The sequence below is a fragment of the Macrobrachium nipponense genome, chromosome 43, assembly GCF_015104395.2.
Source record: "Macrobrachium nipponense isolate FS-2020 chromosome 43, ASM1510439v2, whole genome shotgun sequence".
NCBI lineage: Eukaryota > Metazoa > Arthropoda > Malacostraca > Decapoda > Palaemonidae > Macrobrachium > Macrobrachium nipponense.
In genome coordinates this window covers 46,059,866-46,073,281 of record NC_061104.1, presented here as the reverse complement: position 1 = coordinate 46,073,281, position 13,416 = coordinate 46,059,866, and the positions used below count along the sequence as shown (strand labels likewise).

The 13,416-nt window shown below is 42.5% G+C and overlaps 1 protein-coding gene and 1 long non-coding RNA gene across 3 annotated transcripts in view; both read right to left on the bottom strand.

The window, feature by feature from the left end:
* LOC135213714 (regulation of nuclear pre-mRNA domain-containing protein 2-like) overlaps positions 1-2,763 on the bottom strand; it is a 37,220-nt gene extending 34,457 nt beyond the window's left edge. The window contains exons 1-2 of the mRNA XM_064247824.1: positions 2,236-2,763; positions 1,051-1,180 (exon numbers count right to left, since the gene is read on the bottom strand). Of these exons, the coding sequence (XP_064103894.1) occupies positions 1,051-1,180; positions 2,236-2,401 (296 nt within the window). The 5' untranslated portion in view covers positions 2,402-2,763. The remainder of the gene's footprint in view (positions 1-1,050; positions 1,181-2,235) is intronic.
* LOC135213716 (uncharacterized) overlaps positions 1-3,049 on the bottom strand; it is a 113,367-nt gene extending 110,318 nt beyond the window's left edge. Inside the window, exon 1 of one of the 2 annotated variants that reach the window (XR_010314191.1) lies at positions 2,757-3,049. This is a non-coding gene — a long non-coding RNA (uncharacterized LOC135213716). The remainder of the gene's footprint in view (positions 1-2,756) is intronic. The other variant, XR_010314192.1, reaches the window with a different exon arrangement.
* Between the last annotated feature and the right edge of the window lie 10,367 nt (positions 3,050-13,416).

Genomic DNA, 13,416 nt, shown 5'->3' with positions numbered 1-13,416 from the left:
TACTTACATTTTCAATTACACACTTTTGCCCAAATTACATGACTCGGCGCGAGCGCGCCCGCCCTCGGCACCGAGACATAATTCAAGGGTTCAATTCATGAAAAGAGAGGAAATTGCCGCATCTACGGCGATAGCTCCATGTTGGTTCATAATTAAGTAATGAAAATGAAAACAGTGTACTTACAGTTTCATTTTCAAGTCAAACAAACCATTAGTAGAAAACACAATATAAACAAAGCATACGACGATGAAGCGGGCAGAGAGCGATGACGAACACGTCCTTCACACCCGCGGCCGAAAGCAAAAGTGATTTGTTTACCTCCCAGCGCGACTGTCGGACAAGCAGTTAACTACCGTTCTCCCCTTGTTCGAAGCTTACGACCGTTCCAGCTGCCGCTAGCTACTTCCTATTGTTAAAGGACCGATGGTTTGTATTACGTATCGGAACAAACCAGCTTTAAAACAGATACAGTAAACACGTCCTGTCTTAAAGGCGGTAGAAAAGTAACTGGTGAGTCACGGGACGCCTAGGGCATTCTGGGTAATACATGCCCCGTGACCTGGTATAGATGCCAATAGTCCCTGGATCTCACAAGTTTAATTTTAATTCTACCGGCTTCCAGCTTAGCGCTAGTAAACCCTAATGTTAAGACCGAAGGTTTGTTTCATATATGAACAAATACCAATTTATTTTAGTACGCTGTGAATGTCCTTACCTAGTATTTTAACAAAATTTTCTTTTTTTATCAAGATAACCAAAAGAAATGACTACAGCAATGCATGAAAAACTATCTTGAACAAACAACGATTCATCTAGACTGTTTAGGAAAAAATCAGCGTAGGATTACCATACCCAAAAGGGCTTTCAATGCTTACTTACAACATAAAAATAAGCAGCTTTGCATGGAAGGGCAAATGGGTCAGGGCCTACATGACATGGGCAAAATAGACAAAAATAAAAGCACGGGACATAGGCTCAATCCCCCTTGAGGAACAAGATATGCAGTAGATGTTGAAGCACAGTTGCACAGGTTAAAAGAAATCACTAACCTGACAAGTGGAGCAGCTTCTTTGATAGCTGTAGCAAAATGCTGCACCATGTCAGGAATCTTCTTCCGTCGGGCATTTTGTACAATGTCGTTGCATACATAAAACAATGTCAGCCGATGAGGTACTTTAGCTGTAGAGATGAAAATGTTCCAATGAAGTCAAATTTATATCTCTCATAAATTAGTATAAGTACATACTAGTCTCAGTAATTCTATTTTCATTCTCTCAAATTTCTAGTTTTCTAAGTAAGAAAAAAAAAAATTGGGGGGGGGGGGGGGAATAATCAATAGTACTTTAAACTCTTCACTTAATACTCTAAACTCTTCACTGAATACTCTAAACTTTTCAATGTATAAATAAATAAGAATATTTGCCTGTCATATACTGTACATTACTCCTATTTGTAATTTCCTACAATCAAACTCCTACACTTCTTGATAATTCTTGTATCATACAATTGTCTATTATAGTTATGAAGTAGGCTAAGAAATGCAACAGGTAATATCTGAAGCCCCAACAAAGGTCTTTCTCAGTGAATTTGTTCTCTAAAGGCACTGCAAACTTCAGCAACATAAAGTTACTGAAGTTGGACAGTTACTAACAGAGGTCAATAGAAATGCATAAAAAATACTGGGCAAATATCAGTGCAACTGAAGGCCAATATAAAGTTTAATATAATCTTTACCAATGCACAAAATATGCATTAGATGTGGGCAAGGCTGTTATAAACTGATATTCATAAATATACAATGTAGCATATATGTACTGATACCTGATTTTACTATAAAATACTATAATGTATACCCTTAAAAAAAGTTACAAAATTTTATTATCCTCAGCAAAAATAGAAATAATAATCACTCACACACTATTTGACCCCAGCTTTGCCACAATGACGAGGACTGTAACTCATACAAGAGAGTCAGTAAGAGAAAACCTGTAATTTCACACATACGTACTGTACACTATTCAATAAAAAACAAAGCTAAGTACGTATGTGCAAACTATAAGTAACTATATACTACAGCACTTATCATATGTCAAGCAATAAATTAAATACTAGTGGTTACCACTGTGAGTGACAAATTTTAACTTGAATACCCTGGTTAAACTTTGAAATAACTTACAAAATTACTTATGAGGGAAAAAATGAATAAATCTTCAAAAAAACAGGAGTGCTCTCACCTTTTCGTAAAGCACGGGACCATGCTTGAATGATGGAATGATGGTGGTTTTTGTGCTGCAAACACCATCTGGCTAAGGTCTGTATTTCATCAGCAGTCTCCCGGACTGAGGAGAGTCGCTTTTCTAAGGACCTAGAGTCCATCTTGCTTTCTTTCAATTTGCTCATTTTGAATTACAAAATAAGCTGTGCTGTGCAATAAAGTTCTACATTCCTCACTAAACACTGAGCACTGATTTCTCAGTCTTGCCAATATACACACAACTTCTACACTCTAACATGATGAAGCATGCTTAAAAAGTGGCATAAACCACAACAAACATGGCGTTACACTTCAAACCCCATTTTAATGGTTACATGATACAAAGAGGAGTCATAGTGCTGCACTGTAGCTTATATCATAATAAATAACAAATCTAAGCTTTTTTCTCATTCTTATGCATATCAAAAAGGTTAATTTACTTCTTCAAAATAATTTGTTTACACACGTACCATCTAACTTAATCACCATACTATACTTTACCTACATTTACTGCTTGCATCAAAAACCAAACATACCAATCAGATGTTAATCATTAAAATTTCAACTTTTATTTCACCGAACTGATGGCTTCTTAGGATGTCAAATGCTTCTTTGACTATACGGTTGCCTTCAGGATGAACACCTGGAAAAAATTTGTGATGAAATTAAGAAATAAAAACAGAAAAGTGAATAAGTAAGACATTATCAAGTATCAAAAAATCCTCCATTTTAATCCTGTCAAATAAAATCCTTTTTAAAAAGCACCAGTAATCTTTCTGCCTGCTAATATAAAGCAACATACCCATAATTACATTTAAAGCCACATCTACCTTAAAATCTGTCCATAACTTTGCATAAAAAGCGTTTAGTTATAAAATAATGTAACAAAAGTGACAAAAAAAACATAAAAATATGATACAATAAAGTTTTGTACATAGTACTTACCTGGCAGATATATATTTAGCTTTAGACTCCGTCGTTCCTGACAGAAATTCAAATTTCGCGGCACACGCTACAGGTAGGTCAGGTGATCTACCGCCCTGCCGCTGGGTGGCAGGGCTAGGAACCATTCCCCTTTTCTAATCAGATTTTCTCTTCCACCTGTCTCCTGAGGGGAGGCAGGGCGGGCCATTTAATTGTATATATCTGCCAGGTAAGTACCGTATATTTCGGCGTATAAGTCGACTGGAAGATAAGTCGACCCCCCAATACTGAGTAAATTCTTATGATTTTAACTAATATCGGGTATATTAGTCGACCTATAAAATGTGAGGCCAACCGTACGCTCAAAATAAGCAGCAGGGTAAAACGTATCATATAAAATAACCTGAATGTTTACGGTACATAAGTTGCTCTACTTACCATAAGAAATACAGGTAATATACTCGGTATATTAACAAATCTGTGTAATATGTAAAAGATGAATACCGGCAAATATGATTAGAAATTACGAAACGAAAGATACGTTACTCGAGTGTAATGTAAACAAACAAAGCGCTAACTAACGCTGCATAAGAGCCTACGTATATATGTATGTACAAACTGCCACTTAAGTTAATGTTTTGATTGGGTTGTTAAAACAACATGCCGGTATTCTATTATTGTGTTGGAATATTCCTTGACCATTGGTTCTTCTATGGCATAAACAGGCTCATTTGAGGGAAAACGAACCTGCAGTTGATTCACCAGATTCAAACTGGGATCCTTATGATGAAACCGTGAATGATAATTTGTTTGATGAATTGTTTAATTCAAGTGACGATGACAAGTCATTTTGAAGGATTTTAAATATGTACATATTTACTATTAAATGCATTTTTTTTTTTATTTAAAGTGATAAATAAAGATTTCATACCATAAATGTTTTTTAACAATACCCCGGTAAATACAAAACTGTCAGAGTGAACGCATCCTTCTCAATTACTGTACTACAAATGGCTACGCAATGTTTACACTTGCTGTGCGATTGGGGTTTCTTCAAGTTACTTTGATTTTTTTCATTTAATTTAAGGTAATGGATGTTCTAATGTATTATTATTGTCGTACTACAGTGTGAAATGTTTTTAATACTGGTATTTACATACATAGTTACCTCAACAAGGCTGTCATTATTATTAGCCAACTGTAAAGCCTGGATTCCTGTACCGATATGCCAAAATAATAAACATTCACTTTTTGTTATCATTAGATAAGTCGACCCCCTAATTTTGGCATAATTTTTGGGGGCTAAAGGGTCGACTTATACGCCGAAATATACGGTATATACAAAACTTTATTGTATCATAACAATATCATTTTTGTACATTCAACTTCCCTGTCAGATATATACTTAGCTGATTGGCACCCTTGGTGGAGGGTAAGCGACAAATAACTACTGAAATAAATAGGAAAACAACATATGTTGTAGGTTAAAAATAAAACCTTGGTTCCTACCTGGTTTAGGCAGAAGACTTTGTAGCTACTATCTCAGAGCCTGCTTTGGCTCAAGAGCCTCAATGAGGTAGTGACCTATGTTGAGAGTTCTTGGGGATCTGTCAATGGGGTCTTATCCACTTACTCGACAGAACCTTGAGGATCTTTGTCAATGGGTGCTATTCCACTTATATGACAAAACCTCTTGCCTATGGCAAAATCAAGGAGCACAACATCAATCCCGACCACCTGATCCTCTAACCCGGGTTAGTACCAAGATTGAAAGAAGTTACCCCAAACATTCTTTCAAACAACCCTAAAAACACAACACCAAAATTTTAAAAAACTAACTAAACTAATTAAGGATCAGCATCAGCTCCCTGCCCCAGCACCAAATCCGCGGATACGTATGGACCCAGTGAGAAGCATTTCTTGTAAGTCACTCTTACATCCTTCAGGTAGTGGGATGCAAAAACAGAGTTGCACCTCCAGTACATGGCAGCCAGAATATCCTTCATAGACATATTTCTATGAAAGGATAAAGAAGTCGCAACGGCTCGCACCTCATGCGCTTTTACTCAAAGCTGCTTGAAGGAGTCGTCATCGCACGTCTCATGTGCTTCTGAGATGACACTTCTCAAAAAGAAAGCCAGGGCGTTCTTTGACATGGGCCTTCTTGGGTCTCTCACCGCACACCAGACTCTGTAGGTTACCCTTAAGCTGTTTCTTTCTTTCCAGATAGAACTTAAGGGTTCTGACCGGGCAAAGAGACCTCTCAATCTCCTTCCCCACCAAGGGGGAGAGTCCCTTAACCTAAAAGCTTCTAGGCCAGGAATTTGAGGGATTTTTGTTCTTTGCCAAGAATAAGGGCTGAAAAGAACATATTGCAGTCTCTCCTTGAAACCCAACTCTCGAGTCCAGGGCATGCAGTTCACTTGTCCTCTTAGCAGTTGCGAAGGCCAAGAGAAAAATACATTTCCTCGTCAGGTCCCTAAATGAAGCCTGATGGGGAGGCTCGAACTTGTTGGAGGAGAGGAATTTCAGAAAAACGTCCATATTCCAACTAGGTGGAAGTGAGGACTTCTTCTTGGAGGTCTCGAAGGACCGGATGAGATCATGTAGATCCTTGTCTTCCGCTATCTTTAAGCCCCTGTTTCTAAAGACAGCGGAGAGCATGCTCCGGTATCCTTTAATCGTTGAGACAGCCACGTGAGATTCTTCTCTCAGAAAGAGAAGAAAATCAGCAATTTCGGTCACAGAGGTATTGGAAGAGGACAGCTTCTTCGACCTGCACCAACGTCAAAAGACTTCCCACTTCGATTGGTACACCCGTAAGGTTGAAGACTTGCGGGCTCTGGCGATCGGGCTCTGGCGATCACGCTAGCCGCCTTTCGCGAAAAGCCTCTCGCTCTGACGAGTCTTTCGATAGTCGAAAGGCAGTCAGGGAGAGAGCGGGGAGGTTTTTGTGAAACCTCTCGAAGTGGGGTTGTCTGAGCAGATCTCTCCTTAGTGGAAGAGCTCTGGGGAAGTCCACCATCCGTTCCAGTACCTCTATGAACCAATCTTGAGCGGGCCAAAACGGGGCGATTAGAGTTAGTCTCATTCCCGTCGAGGCCACGAATTTTCTTATCACTTCCCCCACCAGCTTGAATGGGGGAAAGGCATAAGCATCTATGCCTGACCAGCTTAGAAGGAGGGCATCGACTGCTATGGCTCTTGGATCTTCTATCGAAGAGCAAAAGTTGTCTAGTCTTTTGTTGAGGAAAGTGGCAAATAGGTCTATTTGTGGTCTGCCCCACAGGGCCCAAAGTCTTCGGCACACTTCAAGATGGAGGGTCCACTCTGTCGGAAGGACCTGGTTCCTCCTGCTCAACAGGTCCGCCCTCACATTCTTCTCCCCCTCTATGAATCTGGTAAGGAGTGTGATCCCTCGTTCCTTTGTCCAGATCAGAAGAGCTCTTGTTATCTTGTAAAGGGAGAATGAGTGAGTTCCTCCTTGCTTGCGAATGTAAGCCAGAGCCGTGGTGTTGCCCGAATTGACTTGGACCACCATGCCTCTGACTTCTGATTCTAAGGACTTGAGGGCTAGATGAACAGCCGAAAGTTCTTTTGCAATGATGTGCCAGGACAACCTGTTCCCCTTTCCGGGTGCCTGACACTTCTTTCGCCCCTAGTGTTGCTCCCCAGCCTGACTCCGACGCGTCTGAGAACAACACTAGGTGCAGGCTCGGTTTCAAAAGGGATAGTCCTTCGTTCCTTTTGAGAGGAGCCAGCCACCAAGATAGGTGTTCTTTTACCTCTTGAAGGATCGGGAAGGAGTCTGACAGGTCTCCTGACTTCCAGTTCCACATGTCCTGTAGGTAAAATTGAAGAGGTCTCAAGTTGAGCCTCCCTAGAGGAAAGAACTGTTCCAGCAAGGAAAGGTTCCCCAGCAGACTCAGCCATTCCCTCGCGGAGCTTCGTTCTTTCCCTAAGAAGACTGAGACTTTTTCTAAGCCTCGATCGAGTCTTTCCCGGGACGGAAAAACTCGAAAACCCCGAGAATCCATCTGAATCCCTAGATAGACAAGGTTCTGACTGGGGATCATCTGGGACTTCTCAAGGTTTACAAGCAGTCCGAGCGATCGTACCAAGTTTAGTGTCGTGGACAGGTCCTCCAGGCATTGCCGTTCCGACTTGGCTCTGATAAGCCAGTCGTCCAGGTAAAGGGAGATCTTCACCGCCTTCAAATGCATGCATCGGGCTACATTCTTCATCAAACCCGTGAAAACTTGCGGGGCTGTTGACAGGCCGAAGCACAAAGCCCTGAACTGGAATATCCTCCACTGGATCATAAATCGGAGAAACTTCCTTGAAGACGGATGCAGAGGCACATGAAAGTATGCATCTTGCAGGTCCAGGGAGACCATCCAATCTCCTGGACGTAGAGCCACAAGAACCGAGGAAGTCTTCTCCATAGAAAATTTCCTTTTTTTCTACAAAACGATTCAATGCGCTCACGTCCAGAACAGGTCTCCACCCCCCCGAAGATTTCGGTACTAGGAACAGGCGATTGTAGAAGCCTTGGGAGTGGGGATCCTGCACTACTTCTGTGCCTCCTTCTCCAACATCTGATCCACTAACAGAAGAAGTGCTCTTCACAGAACAGGGTCTCTGTACTTCGCCAAAAGCTCCCTCGGAGGCGAGGTCAATGGCGGTCTGTCTTTGAAGGGGATGAGGTATCCCTTGCTTATAATTGAGAGGGACCAGTTGTCCGCCCCTCTCAGAGCCCAGGCTTCTGAGAATTGTAGAAGCCTGGCACCTACTGGCGTCTGGAGGACTTGACTGCTACTTTCCTTTCTTGAAAGGCCTGAAAGAGGACCTCCCTCTCTTTTCAGGTCCTTTCCTTCTTGCGGAGGATCGAGAAGAAGGACCTCCTCGAAAGGGCACTTGCGGAGGACGACTCTCTTTCCTTAAGTAAGGGGCAGCAGGACTAGCTTTTCTAGCGGACTGAACCAAAAGATCTTGCGTTGCTTTCTCAGTTAGTGAGAGATGTCCTTCACTAACTAAGATGGAAACAGCTGGCTAGAAAGAGGAGCGTAGAGTAACGATGCTCTCTGAACTGGTGAAACTGATTTAGTGAGAAAAGAGCTAAACACAGCTCTTTTCTTGAGTACCCTTGCACCGAAGAGGGAGGCTAACTCGCCTGACCCATCTCGGACAGCTTTGTCCATACAGGACAGAACGCTGTGTAGCACTTCGGGACTAAGAAAGTCCGGGTTCAGGGTTTTCTTGGCCAATGCCCCAAGGGACCAGTCTAAAAAGTTGAAGACGTGGAAGAGTCCCTTGAGGAGGTGGTCCATCTTGGACATACCCCATGTGGTCTTTGCAGTGGGCAGAGCATGTCTCCTAGACGAATCTACAAGAGTGGAGAAATCTGCTTCGGCAGAAGAAGGAAGAGCCAGTCCCATAGGTTCTCCCGTTTCGTACCAGATACCCCTTCTCCCTGAGAGGTTGGGAGGACAGGAAAAGACAGTCTTCCCTGCCTGGAGCTTGTCAAGTCCAGGGGACGTGAGGATCTCTTTACAGGAAGGAAAACGTCCTTCCTGCGAGGAGGATCCTTCGCAAGGACTCCCACCAGCGACGAAATCTGCTCCTGCAGATTAAGGAGAATCCTCTTAGTGGAATCTTTCTGATCCGTGTCTGACGGAGGAGAAGGAGGTCTAGAAGACGAAGGAGACTCCAAACAAGGCGCTGGGCTAAACAGGGCTCTCCTGGCTCTCTTCCTGTCTACAGGAGAATTCTCAGGGAAGCGCTCAGGGCTCGAATCCAAGTCGGGAGCCTTCCAACTCCTCTTCAAAGGACGTGACTGCTCAGCCGAACTCCAACCGCGCCTGGGCGAAGCGGAATCGGAAGAAGAGAAGCACTCCTTAAGGATGCCTTTGCAACGGCGATCCCTGGCAGTCTGGGTCGATACTACAGATCCTGCCGAAATAGGTACGCCTGACCGGTGGGGATTTCCCTCACAACCTCCGTAAGGCTTTCGACATTCCTCCTCCTCTGGGCCTGGGAGTTTGGAAGAGGTCTAGGCCTGGGAGCGTTGCAGAGCCAATCAGACGCCCCCTCCACTGCACCGGGTACACTGCAATCACTGAGCACTTCACTTCGCTTACCTTCTAATGCTCTCATTTGGAGCTCCATCCTTTTGAGGGCAGCCTTCATATCCACCAACTCCACGGACGAATCTGCAGGTTCGGTGAAGGAGCTGATACTGAAGGGGAGGATGCAACAACTACTTCATGGGATGGAACTATTGAATCCCTAACTGGCTCGTTAGATCGAGACCTACTAGAGCTTCGAGAAGAAGCCTTTCTAAGCCTATCCTTTTCTAACTTCCTCAAGTAGGAGGTTAGAGCCTTCCATTCCTCCTCACTCATATTCTCACACTCCTTACAGGGATTAGTGAAGGAACATTCATACTCCCTACACCGCTTACATACTGTGTGAGGATCTACCGAACCCTTCGGTAGTCTCACATTTACACCCTTCATTCACACACACTCTAATTACATAACTAAAGTCAGACATCCTGAGAAAAATCCAAAGCAAAATCCAATAAACAGTCCACATAAGCGTATGCCAAACCAAAGATCCAAATACGTCACCAAAAAGACAGTCCAGATGATCAAAGGCGAACGAAAAACGAAAATCAGGTCAGGAGGAACCAACAACAATGTTGTCGGAACCGGCTTCAGAGAAAATCTTATTAGAAAATGGGAATGGTTCCTAGTCCTGCCACCCAGCGGCAGGGCGGTAGATCACCTGACCTACCTGTAGCATGTGCTGCGAAATTTGAATTTCTGTCGGGAACGACGGAGTCTAAAGCTAAGTATATATCTGACAGGGAAGTTGAAAGTACAAAATCTTAAAATGATATTGTTATTGTACAATAAAGTTTCATACATACTTACCTGGCATATATATACTTAGCTATAGACTCCGTCGTCCCTGACAGAAATTCAAATTTCGCGGCACACACTACAGGTAGGTCAGGTGATCCCGCCGCCTGCCGCTGGGTGGCAGGAATAGGAACTATTACCATCATGAGCCAGATTTTCTCTTCCACCTGTCTCCTGAGGGGAGGCTGGGTGGGCCATACAATAGTATATATCTGCCAGGTAAGTATGTATGAAACTTTATTGTACAATAACAATATCATTTTCATACATTCAACTTCCCTGTCAGATATATACTTAGCTGATTGGCACCTTTGGCGGAGGGTAAGAGACAGCTAATTACTGACCTGATGGGTAAACAACATATGTTGTAGGTAATATAAGTTAATTAACAATACCCTAGTTCCTACCTGTTTAGGCGGAAGATTTCATAGCTTGTGCTTAGAAGTCTACTTCGCCTCAAAAGCTTCAGCGAGGGTGTGCCCTATGGCTGAGAACTCTTGAAAGGAGTGTCAACCATTAAAGGTTATAGGAGCATGTTGTCGGCTGTGTTCAGGAATAGGGGCCTGAACATAGAGAATGACAAAGATCTGCATGACTTAATTAGATCATTCGAGACTACAAAATTAAGAACTTCTCTCACCCCTAGTTGGAATCTAGATGTGGTTCTCAAATATCTTATGTCAGAGAGATTCGAACCTCCAGAGAAAGCTACTTTCCGGGACATAACAAGAAAATGTATTTTCTTAATAGCTCTCGCTACTGTGAAAAGTGAGTGAGTGAGTTGCAAGCGCTTGACTCGAGAGTGGGTTTTAAGAAGGATTCGGCTGTATTGTCCTTCAAGCCTTTGTTTTTAGCTAAAAACGAAAACCCCTCGAGACCTTGGCCTAGGACTTTCGAAGTAAAAGGGCTTTCTCAATTAGTTGGAGATGAAGTGGAAAGAACATTATGCCCAGTGAGAACTTTGAAGTTTTACCTGCAGAAGAAGAAGCAGTTGCAGGGTTGCAATCAAAGTTTATAGTGTGCTGTTAAAGACCCTAGAAGAGCTATGTCAAAAAATGCCTTAGCATTTTTTGTTAGAAACATTATAACTGAGGCCCACATGAGTCATGATAGTGAAGCATATAAGACATTAAGGGTTAAAGCACACGAGGTACGTGCAGTTGCTACATCGTTGTCGTTCAACAAGAACATGTCGATGAAGAACATCTTAGCGGCCACGTATTGGAGGTGTAAGCTGATACATAAGGTTACCCTCACATCTTTCAAGTAATGTGAGGCGAACACTGAGTTACACCTCCAATACGTGGCCGCTAAGATGTTCTTCATCGACATGTTCTTGTTGAACGACAACGATGTAGCAACTGCACGTACCTCGTGTGCTTTAACCCTTAATGTCTTATATGCTTCACTATCATGACTCATGTGGGCCTCAGTTATAATGTTTCTAACAAAAAATGCTAAGGCATTTTTTGACATAGCTCTTCTAGGGTCTTTAACAGCACACTATAAACTTTGATTGCAACCCTGCAACTGCTTCTTCTTCTGCAGGTAAAACTTCAAAGTTCTCACTGGGCATAATGTTCTTTCCACTTCATCTCCAACTAATTGAGAAAGCCCTTTTACTTCGAAAGTCCTAGGCCAAGGTCTCGAGGGGTTTTCGTTTTTAGCTAAAAACAAAGGCTTGAAGGACAATACAGCCGAATCCTTCTTAAAACCCACTCTCGAGTCAAGCGCTTGCAACTCACTCACTCACTTTTCACAGTAGCGAGAGCTATTAAGAAAATACATTTTCTTGTTATGTCCCGGAAAGTAGCTTTCTCTGGAGGTTCGAATCTCTCTGACATAAGATATTTGAGAACCACATCTAGATTCCAACTAGGGGTGAGAGAAGTTCTTAATTTTGTAGTCTCGAATGATCTAATTAAGTCATGCAGATCTTTGTCATTCTCTATGTTCAGGCCCCTATTCCTGAACACAGCCGACAACATGCTCCTATAACCTTTAATGGTTGACACTCCTTTCAAGAGTTCTCAGCCATAGGGCACACCCTCGCTGAAGCTTTTGAGGCGAAGTAGACTTCTAAGCACAAGCTATGAAATCTTCCGCCTAAACAGGTAGGAACTAGGGTATTGTTAATTAACTTATATTACCTACAACATATGTTGTTTACCCATCAGGTCAGTAATTAGCTGTCTCTTACCCTCCGCCAAAGGTGCCAATCAGCTAAGTATATATCTGACAGGGAAGTTGAATGTATGAAAATGATATTGTTATTGTACAATAAAGTTTCATACATACTTACCTGGCATATATATACTTAGCTATAGACTCCGTCGTCCCTGACAGAAATTCAAATTTCGCGGCACACACTACAGGTAGGTCAGGTGATCCCGCCGCCTGCCGCTGGGTGGCAGGAATAGGAACTATTACCATCATGAGCCAGATTTTCTCTTCCACCTGTCTCCTGAGGGGAGGCTGGGTGGGCCATACAATAGTATATATCTGCCAGGTAAGTATGTATGAAACTTTATTGTACAATAACAATATCATTTTCATACATTCAACTTCCCTGTCAGATATATACTTAGCTGATTGGCACCTTTGGCGGAGGGTAAGAGACAGCTAATTACTGACCTGATGGGTAAACAACATATGTTGTAGGTAATATAAGTTAATTAACAATACCCTAGTTCCTACCTGTTTAGGCGGAAGATTTCATAGCTTGTGCTTAGAAGTCTACTTCGCCTCAAAAGCTTCAGCGAGGGTGTGCCCTATGGCTGAGAACTCTTGAAAGGAGTGTCAACCATTAAAGGTTATAGGAGCATGTTGTCGGCTGTGTTCAGGAATAGGGGCCTGAACATAGAGAATGACAAAGATCTGCATGACTTAATTAGATCATTCGAGACTACAAAATTAAGAACTTCTCTCACCCCTAGTTGGAATCTAGATGTGGTTCTCAAATATCTTATGTCAGAGAGATTCGAACCTCCAGAGAAAGCTACTTTCCGGGACATAACAAGAAAATGTATTTTCTTAATAGCTCTCGCTACTGTGAAAAGTGAGTGAGTGAGTTGCAAGCGCTTGACTCGAGAGTGGGTTTTAAGAAGGATTCGGCTGTATTGTCCTTCAAGCCTTTGTTTTTAGCTAAAAACGAAAACCCCTCGAGACCTTGGCCTAGGACTTTCGAAGTAAAAGGGCTTTCTCAATTAGTTGGAGATGAAGTGGAAAGAACATTATGCCCAGTGAGAACTTTGAAGTTTTACCTGCAGAAGAAGAAGCAGTTGCAGGGTTGCAATCAAAGTTTATAGTGT